The sequence below is a fragment of the Numida meleagris genome, chromosome 7 (genome assembly GCF_002078875.1).
Source record: "Numida meleagris isolate 19003 breed g44 Domestic line chromosome 7, NumMel1.0, whole genome shotgun sequence".
NCBI classification, from domain to species: Eukaryota; Metazoa; Chordata; class Aves; order Galliformes; family Numididae; genus Numida; species Numida meleagris.
In genome coordinates, this window is record NC_034415.1 from 16,458,824 (window position 1) to 16,481,798 (window position 22,975).

The following is a 22,975-nucleotide window of genomic DNA, read 5'->3' on the forward strand; positions in this document are numbered from 1 at the left end:
TGGCCCACAAAAATTAGAAGATTCAGTTCCACACAGAAAACCATGAAGATGAAGTCTCCAAAGACAGGTTGTGGGGCAGTAGCAGAGAGGATTCTGTCTGGGCCACTGCATGGCGGGGTGCCCATATTTATATTTATAAAAATATCAGCTGAAAAAGCATTGGGAAAACCAAATTGTCTTGGCTAGGAGTCCCTGCTGCATTGATGAGAACTGAGACGAGTTCTGTGCCCTGTGAGCCCAGCCCTTCCCACAGTGATTCAGCAGCAGCTTTGGTTCCCTACCCCAGTTTGTGTGCACACAGTGGTGGCCCCAAAGGAGAAAATTCAAATCCCAGGCCCAGAGCTGCTGGGCTGCCTCTCCTACAGATCTGCAATGGGAGCGGTGCTCGTGGCCCTGTCACCTTTGTCCAACTCCACACCTCAGCTGAGGACGAGGGACCAGGGACCCAGCTGAGCCCTGCACCATGAGCAGCCTCACAGAGCTGCTGAAAAGGGAACCTGCTCACAGACCCACTCGTGGAAAGGGGCAGGGAGAGTGGCAGGAGAAGGGACCCCACGCTGTGAGGATGCTGCCCTTGCTGCTTGGTGTGAAATGCATTTGGGCAAACCAGAGTTTGGACATCTTAGTAAGCCAGGAGCCTTGTGTCCGCAATGCCTGGCCCCAGGTCCCCAGGTCCCTCCTCAGGACGTGGCTAAGGTCACTGGGCAAGAACACTGACGGGATATCCTGGTAAGAAAGGCAGGTAAGGAAAACGTGAATGTGAGCAGTGCTTTTTGCCCTGGCCTTTGTGACAGTGGTGGGAGTCAGTGTTGCTGGGTGGATTCTCCACCCTCAGAGAGCAGTGCTGTGGGTGACAGCGTGTGCAGCAGCAGAAGGGCATCAGTGCGGTGTCACAGGAGTGCTGCCCAGGCTTTGCACAATCCTTGTGAAGCACTATCAGTTAGATAAGGTTTGTGCCTTGTGGTCAGGTCAGGATAACCTGGGCAAAGTTAGCACAGTCTGCAAGAGCACCAGATGCTTCCAGTGAGTTATGATGGTAGTTTTCCTTACGCAATAAATATTTTGGTTTTAACGATGTTTTAATACTTTTGACCATCTATTCCAAAAGGTGCTTTCTGAGCGTTTAGGTGGTGAGGTGAGAACAAGGTTGCCTGTGATGATTTTGGCCCAGCAATGATATTGGCTGGGAGTCCCCGGCCCTCTCACCCTCAAAGGCTTGGAATGGTTGATAAGAAGTTGATAGCTCAACAGAATTCCCTGGGCCTGTTAATAATTCTTCTATAAAAGCTGCACATTTGCCCTGTGGCGTTCAGTCACTTTTAGCATGAGGGGACTCATCCTGGCCCTGGTGCTCGCCCTCGTGGGTAAGTCTGAGCTTTACTGATACTGTAGAGCCGCGATGGCTGCTGTGCTCCTCAGGAAGGGGCACCTCCTCAGAGCCTTTCAGGGACATTCCCAGCATAATCTGCTGAAGCCTTTTTATGACTTTGGCTGTCAGCTGTCGGATTTCTGTGCCTGAGGGCAGCAGCACGTAGCGAGCAGGGCTGGTGTGGGCTTGGTGTCCCAGGGGTGTGCTCTGGAAGCCCAGTGCTGGCTGTATCACAGCCATCAGCTCACTGAGCGAATGAATAATAAATGTAAACTGCCCACAGAGATTTGGGTTTCCTCACGCATCTTTCTCTTTCCTCCCATGCAGGGGCCCAAAAGCACAACCTTGGTAAGTGCACTCCCCCCATCTGCCAGTGGCATGTACCTCCTGCCCACCCTTTCCAATGCTGGGACAGTTCCTGTGGCTAATAGCACAGCAGCCACAGTGAAGGAGGCGTTTCTGTCATTTATTTTTCAATAGAGCCTGTTTTTCGTACCGGCAAGACCTATCTGTATGACTATGAGGGCCTCATCCTGCACGGGCTGCCGGGCAAGAAGCTGGCAGCAGCGGGGCTGAAGCTGGCCTGCAGGCTAGAGATCAGCCGTGTGTCTCGCAGCGACCACCTTCTGCAGGTAACTCTCCACGGGTATGTGAACCCATCCCTCTTTCTGCACCACGCCGTTTGGGACATAGCTCCTGCTGGAAAAATAAACAAGACAGGGATGCAAACCTTGCACAAAGCCTTAGGGCCCTTCCGGGTGCTGAGATGACCCTGGAATCCCGGCTTCAGACTGAGTGGCTTTGCTCAGGCAGCGCTGGTTTACCCTCTCATCCTGCAGGTCTGTGGAGGGAGGCAGAGCTGCTCCAGTGCCCGAGCCCACTAACAAATCCTCCTTAGGTTCAGCTCCATGGAAAAAACATGGCAGGTTGCTGCTTTAAGGAAGTGCCCTTATGGTAGCTTTAGTAAAGGCAACCATAAACTTGAGTATGAAAACGAAGAAAATTCAGGTATGAAAAAGCCATGCTTTTCAGTCCGGTCCATGGCCTGGGAAAAGCTCAGTGCTGAAATTCATTCATTACCAATGAATTCCACACCTGTCTCCATTATATTCCTTTTGATAATCTTCACATAGGCTTTAATTCCAATGTGAAGAATTATAATGGTAATGCTCGCACTTGCCAAAATGATATCAGATCTGGAAGTGGTGTTACTCATAGAAAAGATTACAACAAACATCTTAAGAAACTGGCACAGAACAAAAGACGATAGAAAAGGGATGACACCGTGGAGGGAAAAGAGCTGCAAGAGGGCACTTTGCACTTGTCCTAGGAGTTTACTGAATCTGTAACTGTGCATCTGTTACTGAAATGGTGAGAGGGAATATCTATTTTCAAATATGACACACTTTCAAAACAGTAGGGTTTTTTTGTAGCCTCAGCAATTACAGACAAAAGTCTTCACTAGCATTCACTCTAAGAGGCAAGCCACTGCTGTAGCCCTCAGTTTAAAAAAAAAAAAAAAAAAAAGCCTAAAATAGAGCCCTAAAGCCACATCATCTCCCTCTGCGCAGGAACACGTGCCTCAATGGAGGAGGGAGGGAGGCATGTCTGTGCCTGTGACTGCGTACCTCTGTGCATGCAGGCACGCACTTCCCACTAGGGAGCAGTCAAGGACTTGCAAGCAAGCGTTACAGCCTGATAAGCTCCAAGTGATGACAGCCACTTGCAAAGCAGCTGCCAGCCCCTGCTTCCCTGCACACCTCTGCTTCCCCAGCAGCCCTTCCGCAGCTTTGCTGCTCTGGGACGTGCTCAGCGAGGAGCAGCACCGAACAGTCCCTATGTGTCCAGGTCGGCAGCTTGAGGGATGGCCTGGCTGACTGGTAGACTGAAGGGAGAACACACTGAAAAATTAGGGAAAACGGGAGACGATCTTTTCCACACAGACAGCTGGCAGCCGGGATTTCACTTACCCAGTAAGCTTCACCATGCTTGCTGAACTTCTGAATGCTGTTTGCGCTACCTTATTTTTCTGGCAGAAATCCTTTATTGAAATTGCATTTTTAAGGCTGTTTCCTAGGCGCAGCACAAGAGTCTGAGAAGGAAAATGTCTCCTGGGTGCCGGAGGAGTGCCTGGCCATGGGCTAGGAGCATCCAGTTTCACTGTTATTGCACTGTTTCAAGCTGATGGTGAACAAGATGAATGTTTTCCTAATTCTTTTCAGATCCGATCACCAAAGCTGGAGGAATACCATGGCTTCTGGCCCAGAGACCCCTTCACTCTGTCTCCAAAGCTCACAGAGACCATTGCTGCCTGTTTCAGCCGAGCCTTTAAGTTTGAATACACTGAGGGAAGAGTGGGAAGTATTTATGCCCCTGAGGACTGTCCCATCCTCTGCACTAACCTCGTGAGAGGGATTCTGAACATGATGCAGATAACCATCAAAAAGTCACAAAATGTGTATGAACTACAAGAGGTTTGTTTCTTTACCATTCTGATTTCACTTTTATGCTCCTTTTACATAGCAACTTGCCCTTACACAACCCTTCCCACGTAATTTTCATTGATCTATATACTGCTGTAATGAAAGTGAAATTTCCAGTGAAATTTCGTTGTGTTTTATGAACACTCATAGGCTGGGATCGAAGGCACCTGCCAGACCAGATACGTTATCCAGGACGACAGCAAGAATAACCGTGCCACCATTTCCAAGAGCAAGGACCTGATGGATTGCCAGGACAGCGCGGTGCAGAGCACAGGCATGGCCTACATCCGGCCCTGCCCCACCTGCCCCGTGGTAGGCTGCACATCCGCCCCCGCTCTCTGCTGGTGCTGGCAGGGAATTTGGCTTGTCTGTGAGCAGTTAACAATTTCCATTTCATGTCTGTGTTCCTCTGCACTTTTAGAAAGTCAGAAACATGAAGGGCACAGTGCTGTTCACTTACAAGATGAAGTACTATGACAGCGGAGCCTTGATGACATTTGCCATGTCAGAGCAGGTGTACCAGGTCTCGCCCTTCAACGAGCCCGACGGGATAGCAGCCATGGAAGCCAGGTGAGTGCAGTGAATGTCAGTAGTGTGGCAAGCAACAGTGAAAGCTCTCACCTGTCTGGTGACATTTCCAGACAGTACAGAGCAATGCACAAACCCGAGATTGCTCGGCATTGTGGCAGTGTGGCTGCAGTGTTGAGCACCCTCATCCTGCAGCCCCGGCTGTATGTGCCCAGCTCTCACGTGGCATGCCACACTGCCACTGAGGCGTTTCTGACTTTCTGTCTTTCTCTTCAAGACAAGAACTGGTTCTGGTCGACATTAAAAACACTCGCATAAAGGCACCAGATGCTCAACTGCAAAACCAAGGAAGTCTTCGTTATCATTTCCCAGAAGGGCTGCTCCAGATGCCGATTGCTCTAATAAGAGCCAAAAATGCAGATGTGCAGGTAGTAGAGGCTTATTCTTCATACTTTTTGATTATTTATAACGCTAACGGGTCTCAACATTATTTGAGGCATGACACCTTTCAACCTTCTGCTTTTTCCCCACAGTTAACAGAAACACTGCAACAATTAGTTCAGAATAACGAGGAAGGGGGCACTAAAGAAGCTTCAGTTAAGTTCTTGCAAATGGTCCAGCTGCTTCGTGTAGTGACCCTGGATCAAATTGAGTCTTTGTGGGTGCGGTTTGCCAGAGAACCTCCGTACAGGTAACTGCACTGCTATCAGCTGGGACTCCTGACCAGAGGAGTGCTGGGCAATGAGGTAATGAGTCCTCCCCTCCCTGGCAGGCACTGGTTCCTGAGCGCTGTCTGTGCTGCTGGAGCTACCGACACGTTCCAGTTCCTCAAACAAAAAATTCATGATAAGAATCTGAACATCTGGGAAGCAGCTGTGGCTCTCCCTCTCGCCTTCCATTCTGTTATGCCCAATAAGAAAACCCTAGAAGTTGCCTCAGTGAGTACGAATTATTCTCCCTTCTGCTACCCTGTCACTCATTTTGGAAGTGAGTTCACATGACTCTAAGAAAAGGATGCAACGTGTTTTCTTCTTATTTTGTAAAATGTAAGCTATTAACATAAATGGGGAATAATTTAGAAAATGTTTCTAAACATTTGATGCAAAAAATTTGCAAGGGATATTTTTAAAAACTTTCATTGTAAAATTGCTTTTGATTTCTTTTTGCCAAAATGTAGATTAAAAAATTGGACAGACTGAAGAAAATAACACAAAGTAACCTAAAGTGCACGCATCAGAACTGGAGCGGCTCTACTTTAATCGTAGCTGAATCACTGGCATTTGATTTAAATTCTGAAAATACTTAGGAAAAATCCAAAGTAATTTTATCTATTTACTTGTCAGGTATAAATGTTTCACTGCATACCCGCTCTAATAAATGAAAACATTAATGACTGTGATTTCTTTCTTCTGCAGACTTTTCTGACCTGTCCCCAAATTCAGAAAGCACCAATGCTGCGAGTACTTGTTTACCTGGGATATGGTAGCTTGGTAAATAAATACTGTGCTCAGCCTTCGTTTTGTCCTAATGAACTTCTTCAGGTAGGTGACTCTCATTTCTTATTATTTCATTAGGGGTGAAGAAATTTTTAAAATGCTTCTAATTTGCCTCTCGCAATACTAATATTTTGGCAACGAGATGTTTAAATGCCTCCCTCTTGGCAGTGATTTTTTCTGGGAGAAAAATCTGAACAGCTTAACTCAGGGTTTTGCACCAGAGGTTGTTTTGTTTGCTATGGCAATGTGTATTTTTATGCATTATTACAGGATTGCTGCCTGATGTGATTAACAACAGCCTGCTCTGATTTCAGCCACTTCATGACCTTGCTGCTGAAGCTTCCAGCAGAAGCCGTGTTGAAGACATGGCCTTGGCCCTGAAAGCTATAGGCAATGCAGGAGAGCCAACCAGCATCAAACGCATCCTGAAGTTTTTGCCAACGTTTTCACTTGCTGCCGTGGCATTACCGAGCAGAATTCATGCTGATGCCGTGCTGGCCTTGAGGAAAATGGCCAGAAAAGACCCTGCAAAAGTAACTGAAATTATTATTTAAGTGATTACCTTAGAGGATGTGATTTGGGCTGCCTTAGTGCTGCAGGGATAGTAAAGCCTTCAAGTCACATTAGGAACTCTGGGCAGATTTTGTGCTAACCGGTTTTCCTCTTTCCCATGTTGCAAATCCCTGACATTGCCCCATCCTTGTTGACATCCTGTGAAGGGGGTTGCTTCAGTCACTGTAACACTCTGCCTGTTGCTAGTGGCTCTTTCTTCCAGCCCTGTTCATTATGCAGCCAGCAATATCTTCATTTTCAGTGACAGGCTCCATACTCAATGCTTTGTTTAGGGTTTTGTTCACCATTCACTGCAGATCAGACATGCACAGTTTAGGAAACACTTCTTCCTGAGGAACTGTGAGGTATTCACAGGTTGTATCCTCCCCCTCTAGGTAAGGGAGATCACTCTCCAAATTTTTATGGACAGCACACTTGCTCCTAATGTGCGCATGATGGCTTGCATTGTCCTCTTTGAAACAAAACCTTCTCTTCCCATCGTGTCAGCCATGGCCAGCTCGCTGCTGACGGAGACGAGCTTACAAGTGGCCAGTTTCACGTATTCGCACATGAAGGCTTTGGCAGTAGGCAGGATCCCACAGCTCTACAATCTGTAAGTAGAAGTACAATTTTTAGTTGCAAATGATGATATACATTTTTCTCAGTTTTCTAAGAATTTGGTCACAGTTGACTATCTTCATATGATTTTAACTCTTTATTACTCAGATCTGCTGCTTGCAACATTGCCATTAAACTTCTGAGCCCCAGACTTGACAGGTTGAGCTATCGTTACAGCAAGGTCATTCATGCTGGTGGTTATTCCTGTGAGTACCAGATGCCCTGTTCACCACTTAAGCTTGCATACCTGAATGCTTCTACTGTGTTCCATGATTTCCATCTGAAATCCTGCCATGGGCTGTGGGCTTAGTGTGCCCTTGAAACAGAAGAAAGCACCAGAGCCTCCTAAAATGCAAAATCCTCTGAAGGTGTTCTACTACTCTCTGGGTATCTGCTGGGGAAAGAAGTATCTGCACATGGATTTAGGCTTCCTGCTTTGATCACTGTGATCCTTTTGACTCTGCCCTAGAACTTCAAGATCCCTTCTTGAAGTTACAAGCTTGAGGACCTGTGGGGCTGAATACCATCAGAGTCATTTGCCATCTAGTACAGCATGCACCTAAGGTAGCTTAAATTCACCAGGCACCTTGGAGACCCTAAAAAAATCTCTTCTGCTTTTTGTTCCTGTTATAGATCTGTATAAGGCTGGTGCAATTTGGAGGGTCTATCTAATGAACAGTCCCAACACTATGTTTCCATCTGATATAATCACAAAAGTAAGAGGATATTACGCAACTACTGCAACAGATATTGTAGAAGTAAGTATTTCATTAAAAACAATCAGATAGCTACAACCCAGCTACAGACAGCAATACTTGTTAATGCATGCATTGTTTGACTTTGTGAGGATTGATGTGGAAGGGAAAATTTATATAATGATTGTGATTTTACTTGTATTTGGGCTTCTTGACACGTGGATTGAACACTTTCAGTATAGGCATGAAAATCTAGGAGAGCAAAGGAAAACTTACATAGCAGAGTATTTGTCTGCCTACCTAAAATCACATGACATCTAGGATGTTTTATGTGAGTACAGGGAATGAGCAGCTGAAATTAAATTTCAGGCAGCAATGCAGCCCCAGCAGCACTAAGTTCCATGTAACAGCATGCAGGCATTTACTCACCTTCTTGGATAAGCTTTGCAGCCTGCACTGATCTTTGAGCTGCCCTAAAATTATCCCTACTGACTAATTCAAAGCTAGCTCAGCATGTCCTCAGCACTTGCAGTCATAGCCAGCAGTCACCTGCCAAGTAAGCATAGCCTTATAAGTGCTGTGACTTCATGGAGTATGCATTTAGAGTAGCCTTGGTGAGTGTAATGCCAGGTACAAAGGTATTCCTGACCTTCCTGGTACTTGGGCTGTGATGCTCCATGCTGTTTCCTACAGGTGGCTCTCCGATCACAAAGCCTAACCAATATCATCAGGAAACAGAATATTCCCTTTGCTGAATATGATACGTACAAGACACTGAAGGAGCTTGGTAAAACGGTATGCCTTTATCCACCCTCCTGATTTTTTTGCAGTAGACCATTCCCACCAGCACCAGGGTTGCATCAGCTACCCTCCTAGCCACCCCTTTGATGTTTCAGTTAAAGAGGAGTCAGCCATCCTGTTTGGTCACAGAGGGAGGTTCTTAGTTAGATTGTACTTACACTGAGAACAGATGCCGTCTTTTCACTCAACATGTCTCAGCACACTATGCAAAGCTGCCCTTAATGTGCAGTACAAAAGATGATGACAGTGATGTTAGGCAAAATTCATGTGGTTTAAAGTGTATGTTAAAACACAGTAAGTGGTTGCTCTTCTCTCTTAAAACGATTAGTGAATAAGACTTTTGTTTATAAACCCTTGGGTGTCACCCAGTACTTAAGTAGCAAAAATTACCAGGATATTACTTCATTCATATGTAGGGAAACACCCACTGAAGTCAGTTAAGCAACATGAGAAAGGCCACATCAGTTCACGCCTGTAAGATGTCTACCATTTTTTTGGCCAAGGAATCATAGTATGCTTCAGACGTGATCTACTCTTTGTTAATATAATGATGTACTTTAAGAGACTGTTTCTTCCCTTTCTCCTTCATCTCTCTTTAACACCGCAGCTTCTGGGGTGGAAAGAATTGCCTCCTGAAGATCCTGTGGTGTCTGGTTACATCAAAGTATTGGGCCAGGAGATTGCCACCGTTGACATTGACAATGACGTCATTCAGCAGGCCATGAAGGTAGTGACAAGGCTGTTGCCTTTTTTGTCTGCGTTGCTGAATAATTTCCCTCCCCCAGCTCACCATATGTGCTCATTTAACCCATTTCTATTTCTTCAGAGTCTAACTGGATCATCAAGCTGGCAGCCAGCGGTGAAAAGAGCAGTGGAGGAGGCCCAGCGAGGTGTTTCAGGCCGATGGGCACTGCCAGCAGTGGTGGCCGAGCTGCGGCATGCTGTCCCCACGGTGGTGGGCCTGCCACTGGAGCTCAGCATGTGTGGTGCTGTGCTGGCCCAGGCTGCAGCTGCTGGTGAGCGTAGGAGACCTAACAGCAATTCCTTCCCAGCAGCTGTTATTCCATCCCTCTTCTGAAATTAATTGCCTCTGTAATCTTGAAAAATACTCTTGTAATGTGGAAATACTAGTGTCCAGGAATTTCCAAAGGGTCTGCGAAGCAATTAGCACATTTCACCTAGGACATTTTTGTATAATTCTGTGTCAAGAGCAATGATCTTCAAATAACCATGGGAATTATTTAAAAATGTAGAAGCACAGCTTATGTGTTAACTATTGTGTTTATTGAAAAATTGTATGTCCAGCATTTTTTTTTCTCTGCTCATGTAATTTCTCTCTGTCTTTTACAGTTGATATTCAAATGTCACCACCATTATCAGAAAATTTTAGACCTTCACAGTTGTTGGAAGCCAACATGGATATCCATGCTGATATCAAGCCAAAGTATAAATGACATATATTTTCATTTATATATATGCACACATTTATTTATATATATATATATTTATATTTGAAGTAGTTGTGTGGCATAAGGGTGTTATTTGACCCAAATTTGGGATGGCTGTACTAGCCCTGAGCAGTGAACCTGTAAGAAAGCAACACAATCATGTGATGCTTTGTGACCTTGCAAGCCTAGCAAAGTGCACTGCATCAAGAAGGAATGTGGTGATGTTCTGCCATTGCTGAAAGTGCTCACATTTGTACCTTTTCAGTGACTAAAGCTACTAAGCTATGATGACATATCTGTTTATGCATAATTTTTTTCTTCATCACCGGAAGCTGCAAGCTGGGGAGATTTCAGGGAGAGAAGGAAAACACTTCTAGATCAACAAAAGCAACAGCAACTGTACTAACAGTGAAAATAGTAATAAAGATAATAAGAACAGTGATAATAATAAGCAACTAGACGAAATCTGAAGCTAGAGGAGGATTCTGATGTTAGCTTGTCCTCGAGAAATGTATCAGTGATAAAGCAGTGAGAGGATCTGTGTTTGCTTTTTTATCAGATAAAACCCTTTACTCTCCAGTGGCATTTCGTCTTTTTTATCCTTTTACATCTTTTTAATCTGTCACCAGTAGTTCTTGCAATAAACAGAACACTATGAAAATTCAGTTCTGCATTTCAAAGATAAAAATGTGTATATTAATTTGTAACTATGCATGTTTTTATTTCACACTTTCAGAGTATATTTTCATTTGATTGCAATGATGGGTACTAATACACAGTACCTTCAGAGTGGTCTTGAACTTCATGCAGAGTTCAGTGCCAACGCTACAATGAAATTTGATGCCAGGATAAATATGAAAGAGAAAAATGTGAAGATTGAAACCCTTCCCTGTCATCAGGAGGTTGAGCTCGCTGCTGTAAGGTACAGAAGAGTTTGCCACACGTTGATTGTTATGTGTTAACTGATTGTGAGCTCTCCTTTATAAATCATGAATGTACAACTCCTTTTCAGACTCAGCTGGACTCTGGCAGCCATATGAAGCTTAGCATTCTCTATTTCATTGCCCATATCTCTCCAGTATTAAAGACAGTTGTGGTAAGCAAAATCAGATGATGTTATTTGCTTGTCTTTTATCACCTCCACAGGAGTGAAGCTTATGCTATTTCAAGAAACATGGAAGAAGTAGATTTTGAAAAGAAGTCCCCTATTGTCCCCAAAGGAGAAATGCCAACTATCTCTAACCAGCAGTTCCAGTCATCAGAAATCTTTTCAAGAGCCAGAAGCTGGAAGGTAATGAGGCCTGTACTGCAGGCAGGTAGAGAAAAGACAGCTTGTTACCAGGGCTGAGCAACCCCAGCTCAGCACCTGGGTAATCAGATCATAAACAAAGCATCTGTGAGACCCAGCAGATGCCTGATGTATCCTAAGCCCAGCCTAACATAAGTCCCAGTGTGCTTAAGCCACTCATGTTCAGGGTCTGCTCACTCTTATCATCTCATGCAGAGAGGTTCTTTTGACAGTACGTCTTTGTATTTCTTCAGTCATGGGTGGGGTGTGGAAGATAAATCCTTTGTACGCTATTCCTTTATTCAGTCAGAGCAATGAGGAAAGGATGGCTCTCAGGCAGTTTGAACATTTTTCTTCATAAATCCCAAGGGAATCTCTGCAGGGCAGTGCAGAAGCCCATTCTCTGCAATGCTCTTCAGCTTCTCAGGCCTACTGCTGGCATGGGATGGATACGCTGAACTGCTACAGGAAGACTATTATCTCTCCAGTGAGTCCTGGAGGTTCTCATTTGGGAGTTTGTTTAAGAAGCACTGCCTGGGGAAGACTAGCTAGGTGACCTGACCTACACTGTGCATTTTGGAAGAAACCCCACTTCTTCCAGTGCTAGGGTGTCTAATTTTAAGGAGTGCTTCCTTTCTTAGACAAGACTGTCATCATTTTCATCATTAATAGGAATATAGGAAAGATTTTGAGAGCTGTGACAATTTTTTTTGTAAAATATTTTTATTTACCGTATTTTTGTTTAATGCAGCAAAGAAATATTCCCAGTGTGATATCCAAAGGACACCTGCAAGGTTCAGAAGAGGAACATCACCATGGTGTAGGACAAAGATCTTATGCACACATCATCTGTAGAAAATTAGCCAGTTTGGGATGTTCTGCTTGCCTCAGCCTAAAGTCACGAAATTCAGCTTTCTTAAGAAATACCTGTCTGAACAAATTAGTTGGAGAACTTGAAGCCAAAATAGTTTTGAAGCCAGGTACAGTAATGAAAACAAGCTTTTCATTCAATCCCTGTGAATGATACTCAAATAGCACAGTGCTGGAACGTAAGTATCTTGACTCTAGTTCATACAGATGCTGATATTGAAAAAATACAGCTGGAGATTCAAGCAGGAGCCGAGGCAGCTTCCAAAATAATTGATGTAACAAGTTCAGGACCTACAGAGGAGAAGGAGCCATCTCTGTATGAGAATATTAAAGCTAAGCTGAAGAAGATTCTAGGCATCGAAAATGTGTTCAAGGTAGGAGACTTTGAGTATGGGAGTTAGGAATAATTTCCCTTGAATGAAGCCAAGGATTTGAAGTCCACTGTGGAAAACAAGCATGGGAAAGCAAGGATTTTTAGTGGGAGGAGTGGGTCAAAGTGAGTTTTGGTGCAACATCTGCAGCGTGTGGGGCAAAGAGGTTGTATTTCCTTGAAAGGCTGTGGTGAGCAGCTTGTCTGACACCCAGAGAAATGTTACAGAGCAAGCTGCATATTCATAACTCTTTGAACTGTTTTTGGAGGTCGCAAATAAAACACATCATCATAAGAAGTGGATTCACAGTAAAGCAAAGGCTACAGTTGCAGACCTCTGGGCAGAGCCCAGTGCAACCCGACTCTCCAGTTCATCTTCCACTGCTTCCTCTGCTGAGGGTAAGGAGATTGGAAAAAAACATGAGAAAGATGAGATATGGCAATTTGGGAAGAAGCATGGCGGCAGCAGCAGCAGCAGCACTGGCTCTGGTAGCAGTACAACCTGCAGCAGCAGCAGAGAGGATGGCTCTGGAGACAAGCACTGCAGTGTGGACAGTGAATATTCCAACCAGCAGGTAATTCATTCAGACTGGATTTTTTTATATTTATGCGGTGAATGTTTTTGTACCAGAAATCAGGAAATTGTTCCCATAGAGGATGGGCCAAAGAAAAACAGAATTTGCTGCATCATGGACAAGGTAACCTAGCAGAGCTCTTTCCTGTTGTAAACTCTCTGGTTCTCAGAAGCATTTCAGTTCAGAATTTCACATTCCAGAACATTTTAGTTTAAAATGCTTAAAAAATTGCATCTAGTTTTGCTTTTTCTCCATACTCAGTACTGAATTTTTAATACATTTATAAAAAGTTATTTTTCTTCTCTTTGATCTTCTTATGCTCTATTCATCTTCACAGGCAGATCTACCCATTTACCAGTTTTGGTTCAAGCCAGCAGATGAACAGGTATATTTTCTGCTTATGCTGTGGGCAAGGCCTATGACTGCTCTCATTAGCTTTACTGGAACGTAGGTTAGTGAGAATAAAATAATCAGAAGTAAGTTCTACAATGACTTGCAATGGGAAACAACTCACTTCAGAGTGATTTTCTGTTGTTGCAGGACCCACGAAGTAAAGTTCAGAACAGCAGCATCAGCTCCTCCTCTTCTTCATCTAGCAATGAAGGCATCTCTACATCTGTGTCTCAGGTGAGGGTCTTCATATACAAGAAGTAAACACATTAACTTTCAATTTCTAGTTAATGTAAGTTTATGATAATTGAGTAGGAAAAATATGGTGACTCTAAGCCCTTGCCAGCTCTATCTGGACTAATCCTTCCATACACTTTGTTGCTTGTCCCGCTGCTGCTCTCCTTGGCCAGGTGGGCACCTCTGTCCCTCAGCTCTGGTAGGACAGGAACAGCCAAGGCAGATGCTGCTGAGCAGAGGGCTCTGAATTTGAAGGGGTCACAGGCTGCTACACATGCAAGTAGCCCGCTCTGGACAGCATGACCTCCTCGGATCCTTCCATCAACACAAACTATCTCAGTTTTAAGCAGGTGTCTAAACAAATTTTATCAGAAAGATGATTAGCTAAACTACAGGTTGATAAGACAGCAATGCTGAGCTGGACAGTGTTGGTTCTTTATACAACAGGGTCCTACCTCATGCTTCCTTTTTGTTACGCTGAATTTACACTACCAAAACATTCACAGCATTATACTGTTTTACTTATGTAGGTTGTAAGAGCTCTCTGTTGGAAGAGCAAAACCATACACAAACTGAATTGGTTGTGTGATGGTCTATGATGCTGTCATGTAGTTTATATAAAAAGACTTTTTGAACGAAAGTTTACAAATTCTTTTTTGTTTGTAATTTGAATATAGTAATTTTAATGCTTTGTTTATGTACTTGGTCCCTCTTTCTTCTCTACTGACTTAAGCCTAAGTTCCTGGGAGACAGCAAGCCACCAATGCTGGCTGCAGTTCTTCGTGCCATCAAAAGGAACGAGCACCCGACAGGATACCAGCTTGTACTGTACACTGAAAGACAGCCCTCCAGACAGAGGGTACAGGTGTTTGTTTCAAGCATCACAGAATCAAATAGATGGAAACTCTGTGCTGATGCTTCAGTAATAAATTCCCATAAAGCATCGGTAGGTTTAAAATGTGATCAGCTCAAATGTAAATGAAATTTAACAGTCTTACTGTGCTTTGTACACAAAATATGTATTCCCCTCTACTAGGGTACCCTTAAATGGGGTAAAGATTGCCAGGACTACCAGGTTGCTACTCAGATTGCAACAGGGCACTTTGCTGCACATCCAGCTATACAGGTGAAGCTGAAGTGGTCAAAAGTGCCTTCAAGTGTCCAAAAAACTGCCAGATGGTGAGTTTACTCTGTTTTTTGAAAAAAATTCAACTATGCGAATGCTTCAGATAGTTGCAGATTCAATTCCACAATTTCTGAGCTGTAAAATTTTCCCTTAATCAATATGACTTTATAATATAAGATGACAAGTCTGTTTTTTTGTGTGCATTCATTCCATCAAAACTTAGTGCATTTTTGTTTGCAAGATAACTGGCTGAAACAAAGAGGATGATGAGATTGGCATAATTTCTTGTAGGCTTTTATTTTAAAGTGCTGAATTAGGAACTTGGTCTCCTGATACTTCATAATCAATATAGGCTCCGAGCAGAAGCCTATCCTTGGTCCTCTAGAGGAGCTTGTCTCTTACGGACTGTACAGTGAGCCTTAAGAGACTCATCTCCTAACATAGGCACTTTTCTTCCAGTTTCTGAAGGTGATGTGAATATTTTGCATATGGCTTATTGCACACTAAAGAACAAGTGTTGCGTGATGCTTAGTGCAAAAAAACTAACTACTGTATTCAGTTTACATGTGCATCTATCCACATATATCTACATATTATATTCGTTATCTATTGTATTCATTCATCCATTGTACTTACCCACATTGCATTTACCCACAGTAACACAGAGACCCGTATCAAACCTCATCTTTTTAGCAGTAATGCCAAAATACAGGCATATATAGCAATCTAGTTCTGCAGGCAACACATGTTAAAGGGGTACAAGTGATTTAGTTAACAAATGTCTTCTAAAGAGGATAACTTTTTGTGTATTGTATTATCTTGATGTGCTGTGATCTGCCATTATAGTAGAGGAAAGCATCCAATTGACTATGCTAGAGCAAAGCCACAGAATTCAGCTTTGTTCTGCACTGAGACTATGCCTTTTTTTTCTTCTTGTTTTTTTTTTTTTTTAAAAGCAATGTTTTCTGTATTTCTCTATTTGAATCCCAAGCCTGTAACCTCTGAGTATAGAGATCTCTCTGTCACCTCATTGACAGTCTTAGTGCTAAGATTGACAATCCTTGCTAAAAATGACTATTGCAGGACTAAAACATAAATAACAAGTCATCTGTTTTTTAAAACTTCAGTATTTTAGTTTTTTATGTAATCGGTGCTTACTTTTTAACTGTGTGCGTCTTTAAAACTAGATAGCTATACTTTTCTTCTCATATCATGCTGCTGTCCAGCCTCTTGAAGACTGTTTCACCCATTAACACTGTTAAAATATTCCCATCCCCCTTCCCATACACAATACCATGTGTTACAAACCCTGCTATATAACGTGTATCTAACAGAGAGCGCATATTGCTTTAGGGGCTGCTTTAGTCTGAACAAATGGTAAAGAATCTTTTCAAGGATGGATGGTTTCAGTCACTTATTTACTTTCTTTTCTAGGTTCTACACATATCTTCCAGGAGCTGCATATATGCTTGGCTACTCCCAAAAGCAGCAGCGTGGTCCTTCTCACCAGGTAGCCATGGTGATGGCTCTGACGTCTCCAAGAACCTGCGATGTAGTCCTGAAGCTACCCGAGGTAACTATTTCCACCATCTTTTGTCCAGGAGCACTAAGTACTTATGAAATTGGGGATTAATAGCTCTTTTTAACTCACCATTTTATTTTTTAATTTATTGATCCATAAAAAAGCATCCCCATCAAGAGGGCATCGTGTTCACATAGATGATTCAATTATGAAAATATCTTAAAAAGCTTTTTTCTTTCTCAAGTAGTGTGTAAACACATGAAATAAGAAAGAGGTTGTGATACCATAATCATACTGATAACACATTAGCAATTACCGATTAAGGAGACTACTCCTCCAAAACTCTTCAGGAAGATGACAGGCTTTGCTGTACCTTGGGAGAGATAATGAAAGCAGGCTGTAGAGAATCATGATAGCCAAACAGTACGCCTCAACATATAGGCAAGAAAAAGGTGTGCGTCTCAGGTAAGCAAACCATTTGGACTATGAGCGTGACGTACAACTCATGAAAAACTTGTGAATTGATAAATATCAAACTTAATTTTTAACACTGCTATTCTCTTGATAGCAGATGTGTCAAGCTGTAAAACTATTTTGTGCTGTAGATGGAGGACTTGATTTATTTTAAGCTCTGACCAAAATCTAGATTCTAATTTAGATTGCAGTAAGTACAGGTTTGAATGCTATAGGAAAATGCTGTTTCATCTCCACATTGTATTTGGCATTTGCATTCATTCATATTTGTTTTCTAATTTTCAGCTCACAGTTTACAGCAGAGCCATCAGGCTTCCCCTGCCACTCCCTTCAAGTCCAGATACACCAACCTCAACACTACCATCTTCCAACTGGAACATCTTTTACCAAGCAGTCTTTTCAATCATTGAAAGCCTTAAAGGTCAGCAATTAGCTATCTGTACAAGTATTTACAGAGTTTCAAAGATCAGCTGGACATCACATAGAAGTAATTTTGTCTGAAATCAAAATCTATGAGGCTGCAAAGATGTGAGGAAAAGGAAACTTGTGTTGGCAAGATTAAATATTCAGTTCCATGCCAAACAGCAACAGAGATGCAGGCTCTCTCCCAGTACATCTATTTAAACTTCACTGCAGAAATTGCTCCAGGAGGAAATGCATTTAAAAATTTATGAGAAAGACGTTTAAGTGGACTCAGTTTTGGGGTGCTCTACTTGAATAGTACTACTACATAGGAGCTAAACCAGCTTCAAAAATGCACCCGTTACTTTCACCTCTTGAGGGTGAAATTTGAAAAGATTATTTTTTCATTAATGCTTTTAAAAGATACATAGGTTAAATTTTAAATGGAAAGGCCTTAAACCAAAACTGGTCTGTTAATTAAAATTGATGTAAAATATTTTTTAATTGGAGCAAGTAGGATTTCCAACAAAATGCAATTACAGTGAAAAAGGGAAATATCTACTACAGTGTTTTGTTTGTTGTTTTTTTCTCACCATATTCTTACCATTTCTAACCCTGATTATGACTCAATATATGTAACAGTAACACTTGCCATTGAATTTGCTCTTGTGTTAGTGATATGTGAATTGTCAACAACAGTCAAGAAATTCATTTGACTACAACAAAGTTACAAAAGCCAAAAGGCCACACACAGAGTTGCACCCATTGCGAGCAGAATTTCTCTCTCGGTGACTGAATTGTGAATGGGTTGCTCTGCTGCTTGTGGACTGACAAAGTTTTTATTTGCAAATTCAAAAATTAATCTGAAGGAATCATTTTTCCTTTACATGCGAATAGGTAAAACCAGAAAATGTTCAACAGTAAGAAAATAAAAAGAATATACATATCTAAACTAGAATGACTGTCTTAAAAATACAAAAGGTTTACTTTTGATTGATTCTTTTTTCAGCTCATTGTTCAGTTTCCCAAAATATGATAACAACCTTCAATGGAGTTGAGTTTAACTATTCGATGCCTGCAAATTGCTACCACATCTTGGTACAGGATTGTAGTCCAGAACTGAAGTTCCTCGTGATGATGAAAAGACTTGAAGAATCTGCTGACCTTATGGCAATAAGTGTCAGACTCGCCAGTCAGTAAGTAATTGCAAATGTAAGAGCGATAGATGTCAAGCTGATGATGCTATAAATGTGAAGACCAGATTGTTAGGGCAGATCGGTACTAGCACAGAACTCATGGAGAAGTTACTGACGTCAATGGAAAGATTCTGAGGAATGTCACTGACGTTTGCGATTGTGTTTTTTCTTTGAGAAGTCCTTTGTTTCTGAAATACATCTGAGGTTCACAGTGACTTATAGTCTCCACTGTCTGAAACTCTTCATTAATTTGTTAGCATTTAACCATCTCATTTCATTTCTTAGTAATTAGGTAGAAGCATAAACTATAAATCCAAAAGAGACTACTGTAATAATTTAGCTGGAACTCCTGTGCTAAACTAACTAGGACTAGTTAATATCTTCAATCATCTCATCAGTGATGTTGAGAAGTGCGTGTTAAATAGTGCCAGTTCCAATACCAACCCCTAAGGAACATGGCTCTTCACTGGTCTCCACCTGGACATTGAGCCATTGGCTTCAACTATTTGGGTGCAAACACCTAGACTGCTCCTATCCAGCAAGTGCTACAATCATCACATGCATGTCCCTTCAACTCAGAGACAAGGATGTCATGTGGGACATTGCCAAAGGCTTTGCACAAGTCCAGGTAGATTATGTCAGTTACTCCTCCCTTATCCATCAGTACTGTAATCCTATCATAGAAGGCCACCAAATTTGTCAGCTGTGATTTGCTCTTAACGAAGCCATGGTGGCTGTCTCCAGCTGCCTCTGTTTTCCATGTGCCTTAGCACAGTTTCCAAGAAGATCTGCTCTGTAATCTTGCCCAGCAGAGATGAGACTGACTGGCCTCTAGTTCCCCACCTTTCCTTTTTCCCTTAGTTGATATGTAATGCTCTAAATCTATTTGAAACTAATTTAAGACATGCTTTGTTTCATCTTGGAGCAGCCATGGGCTCTTCTTTAGAAATATAATCTGATACTTTAAGTAGTATGGGATTATGCATACCAAAATCATTGTAGGGAATATTTTTCAAAGTGCATATGTAAACTTAGATCCGTACGGTTTAAAATTATCTGAAAACTGTCTGCCTAGTTGTGCCATAATGTTAGAGAAACAGAGAGAAACTACTATTCCCTGCACTGTTTTGCTGAAAAACAGGATGCTTGCTTTATAGACCATTTTTTTTTGTGATAAAGACATTCCTTGTAACTGCATCATTCCTGATTTTTTTTTACAACTGTACTGATGTGCTTTTGATGTGCTTGTGCATCAGACTTCTTCATTAGAACAAACACTGCTCTCAAGAATATAGTATAATACACAGGCTATTCAAGCTGTAAGAGATTGTAATTGATGTAAGGAGGCCATTCTTCCTCTGAAATGTAAAGCACCTTCAATTTATGTGAACGTAAGAGGAAGTATATTGTTTTGCAGCAAGGATCCACGTAGTCTGGTGTCTGACTGTCTGAACTATGGCCACAAGCAGACACTCAGAACTTGGTGAGACCAGGGAAAGAGCTTTTGTGAGCAGTCCTCCTGGCATGCTTTCCTGGGCTTTCTTAACTTTCCTCACAAAAGGTAGCAGGTAATTCATCTCAGAATGATTCAAGCATCCTGCAGTGTTGGTTCTACCAGGATTAGAAAGGGAACTGAAACTGAATAGTGAGAAGCACAAGCATTTACTTACCCTCATTTCCTTTACTTAAAGTGAGGTTGACGTGTATGTTTCCAATGGACTCATCCAGCTGAAGATTAATGGTGTTCAAACCCCAACAGATGTTCCATACACATCTAAGTCTGGTAGGAGACTCATCTTTATATTTTGTTTAATCTTTTCTGTTCTTTTGAAGAATGATATGATCTTGCAAATTCCTATCAAAATGGAGATCATCCTATTACGAGAAACAATTGGATGATTTTATTGTAACTCCATCCTGACTTTCATGGGAGTGATAGGAAAGATGAGCAAAGAAAGAGATGCCAATACTGTGTATCTGCAAACCACATAGTGCAGGGCTACAGAACCTTGTGCTGTCCACAGAGACTCACAGAACAGGCAACCAGATCTCCCTCAGCCCTACTCACTGACTGCATTAAGGCCCCATGAATTTGACTGGTGGTTAAGGTTGGTTCCTAAAATAATAACCTCTTTTTCAAAGATATCTCTTTTTGCTCTCTTGTTGCAGGTCTGTTGATAAGCAGTGAAAAGGAAGGCTTGTTATTAAAAGCCCCTGAATACGGCATAGAAGGACTATATTATGATGGACATAAACTTGAGGTATTTATTTTTGTATTATTTTCAGGGGACTTATTTTTAGAAGAAAAACATCAAAGAGTGTCTTTTCTTTATTTCCACGAAGGTTCGGGTTGCTTTCTGGATGGTCGGAAAAACATGTGGTATTTGTGGAAAATATGATGCTGAGAAGAAAAGGGAGTATCAGATGCCCAGTGGATATTTAGCTAAAGATGCAGTGAGTTTTGCTCAGTCCTGGGTCATCTCAGAAGACACGTGTACTGGAGGTATTTAGATTCTATCGTTACTGTTTACTAATTAAGTAGTCACATGAATAACCATAAGATTTACATTGCTAATTTATGTTATCATATAATTTTTGTGATCACTATTCTTGTGATTAGTGGCTATAGACTTAAAAATAGTTTTTTCCTGAGTTTGGTAGTTCACTGCAAAGTCTGGATTTGTTGCATTCTTGTATAACTTCTTCCACATTACCAAACTAGTTGAAGTTTGTGTGTTCTAGATAAAATTATAAACCTAAATCTTCCTAAGCTGATAAATTAATACAAAAAGTAGGTAGTTTGACTGTTGACAAAAGACATTGTATCTTGTCCTTAACAGTCTTTGATAGAAAACAGCCCTCCCTTCAATGAGACTAGTTTTACCTATCTTGTGTCCCTCAGAATGTCCACTGGTCTTAATTGTTATTACTACATACTGAATTCAGAAAAGTTATTTATAGAAATTCTCTAGTTTCTTTAGAAGAATTCATGTTTTATAGCTTGCAAGCTGCAGAGGAAATTTGTCAACATTGAGAAGCCAGTTGCATTTGACAAAAAGGCCTCAAAATGCTTTTCCATTGAGCCAGTTTTACACTGCACAGAAGGCTGTTCAGCAACCAGCACAGTTCCTGTCTCTGTGGGTTTCCACTGTGTCCCATCTGGTGAGTATGCAAACGCTGTACTTGTGCATCTTGTGCACAATGCAATGCATGTGTTGGAGTGTGACTCCTCAGGCTCAGAGGAGACCTGATTGTTCTCTACAGCTCCCTGAAAGGAGGCTGTGCTGAGGTGGGGGTCAGCCTCTTCTCCCAGGTAGCTAGTGAAAGGACGAGAGGTAATGGCCTTAAGCTGCACCAGGGGAGGTTCAGGTTAGATATCAGGAAAAGTTTCTTCTCTGAAACAGCAGTGACACATTGGCACAGGCTGCCCAGGGAGGTGGTGGAGTCAGTGTCCCTGGTGGTGTTCAGGAGCCACGTAGACATGGCACTGAGGGGCATGGGTTAGTGCACATGGTGGGGATGGGTTGACAGTTGGACTTGATGATCTGAGAGGTCTTTTCCAATCTTAATGATTCTATGATTCCTACTCTTACACTGCTCCCTACTCCTCCACCTCTCCATAGTGAGACACGGAGCTACAGCCCACCTTAAGGCTCCATGGGATCTGGCTATTTAAGCTGTTCAGCTTGTGAGTATGGGAAAGAAAGCTCTGTCTGAGGCAGAGGCATCCCATTTCACCCTCTCCAGACAAAAAAAAAAGAGGATGAAATATTTCAAAATCTTTGTACATCAGCAAATAAGCCTTATTAGCAAGCATCTTAGCTAAAATTCATGCTACTTAAATACAAATGATCCAAAAAGTGAACTTACTTTTGTAACAATTACATCAATTCAGCAGTGATACACACTAAACGTGTGAGCATCAGCCTACTCTTGCTTTCAGGACTTCTCACGGAGAGCTATACCTACGTACTGCTTTTGGGATGAACTTTCATGCGGTTTATGTAACACCACATCACACGCATGCCGATGTGAAAAGCTGTGAACCTTTCAGTTTGATCATAGTTAGCACTGAGTACCTCAGAGTATTAAAAAACCCCTCACGTGGGTCCTTTCTCCTCTTGTTTACAGACTCCACACTCAAGCTGGAGGAGGAGCAGGTCAGGTTAGACCAGAAGTCTGAGGACTTGGTGAGCAGGGTCGATGCCCACACGGCGTGCTCCTGTGCCCAGCAGCTGTGCTCAGCCTGATGCTCCGTATCACACGATGCACTCGTGTCTGTTAGCAGCGTTAGCGCACACTGTCTGTGGGACCGAGGACACAATTGCATTGGCCGGCAAAGCAGAGGCCGAGCTTGCTTTACTACACTGTTTTCCTCTGCAGTTATTTTGAGCTCTTCAAAGTAATTGTGGATTCCCTTAAGCCAGTTTGATCTTTTAATAAAACACCGCTCTTTAAAAACACCTCCGTCGAGATTATTTCGCTCTGCACGCCTTCCACTCTGACCACAAGCCTCCACCCCGGCCACGGCCGAG

General features: G+C 42.4%; 1 protein-coding gene across 1 annotated transcript; it reads left to right on the forward strand.

The window, feature by feature from the left end:
• LOC110402334 (vitellogenin-2-like) lies at positions 379-22,919 on the forward strand. The gene is made up of 35 exons (XM_021404311.1): positions 379-1,364; positions 1,697-1,717; positions 1,850-2,001; positions 3,592-3,843; positions 4,003-4,164; positions 4,274-4,422; positions 4,658-4,808; positions 4,914-5,071; positions 5,153-5,318; positions 5,796-5,921; positions 6,191-6,409; positions 6,824-7,041; positions 7,155-7,252; positions 7,680-7,804; positions 8,435-8,536; positions 9,150-9,269; positions 9,369-9,558; positions 9,893-9,986; positions 10,727-10,912; positions 11,137-11,281; positions 12,030-12,258; positions 12,347-12,522; positions 12,788-13,093; positions 13,431-13,478; positions 13,634-13,720; positions 14,454-14,666; positions 14,757-14,899; positions 16,281-16,419; positions 17,128-17,263; positions 18,254-18,440; positions 20,132-20,223; positions 20,610-20,701; positions 20,784-20,943; positions 21,441-21,602; positions 22,572-22,919. The coding sequence occupies exons 1-35, from the start codon at positions 1,325-1,327 to the stop codon at positions 22,688-22,690; spliced, it is 5,163 nt and encodes a 1,720-aa protein (XP_021259986.1). The 5' UTR covers positions 379-1,324; the 3' UTR covers positions 22,691-22,919.

Coding starts and splice junctions, on each gene's coding strand:
- LOC110402334 (XM_021404311.1), top strand. CDS start 1,325: ATGAGGGGACTCATCCTGGCCCTGGTGCTCGCCCTCGTGG. Junction 1,718..1,849: donor GGCCCAAAAGCACAACCTTG/GTAAGTGCACTC, acceptor ATTTTTCAATAG/AGCCTGTTTTTCGTACCGGC. Junction 9,987..10,726: donor CATGCTGATATCAAGCCAAA/GTATAAATGACA, acceptor TCACACTTTCAG/AGTATATTTTCATTTGATTG.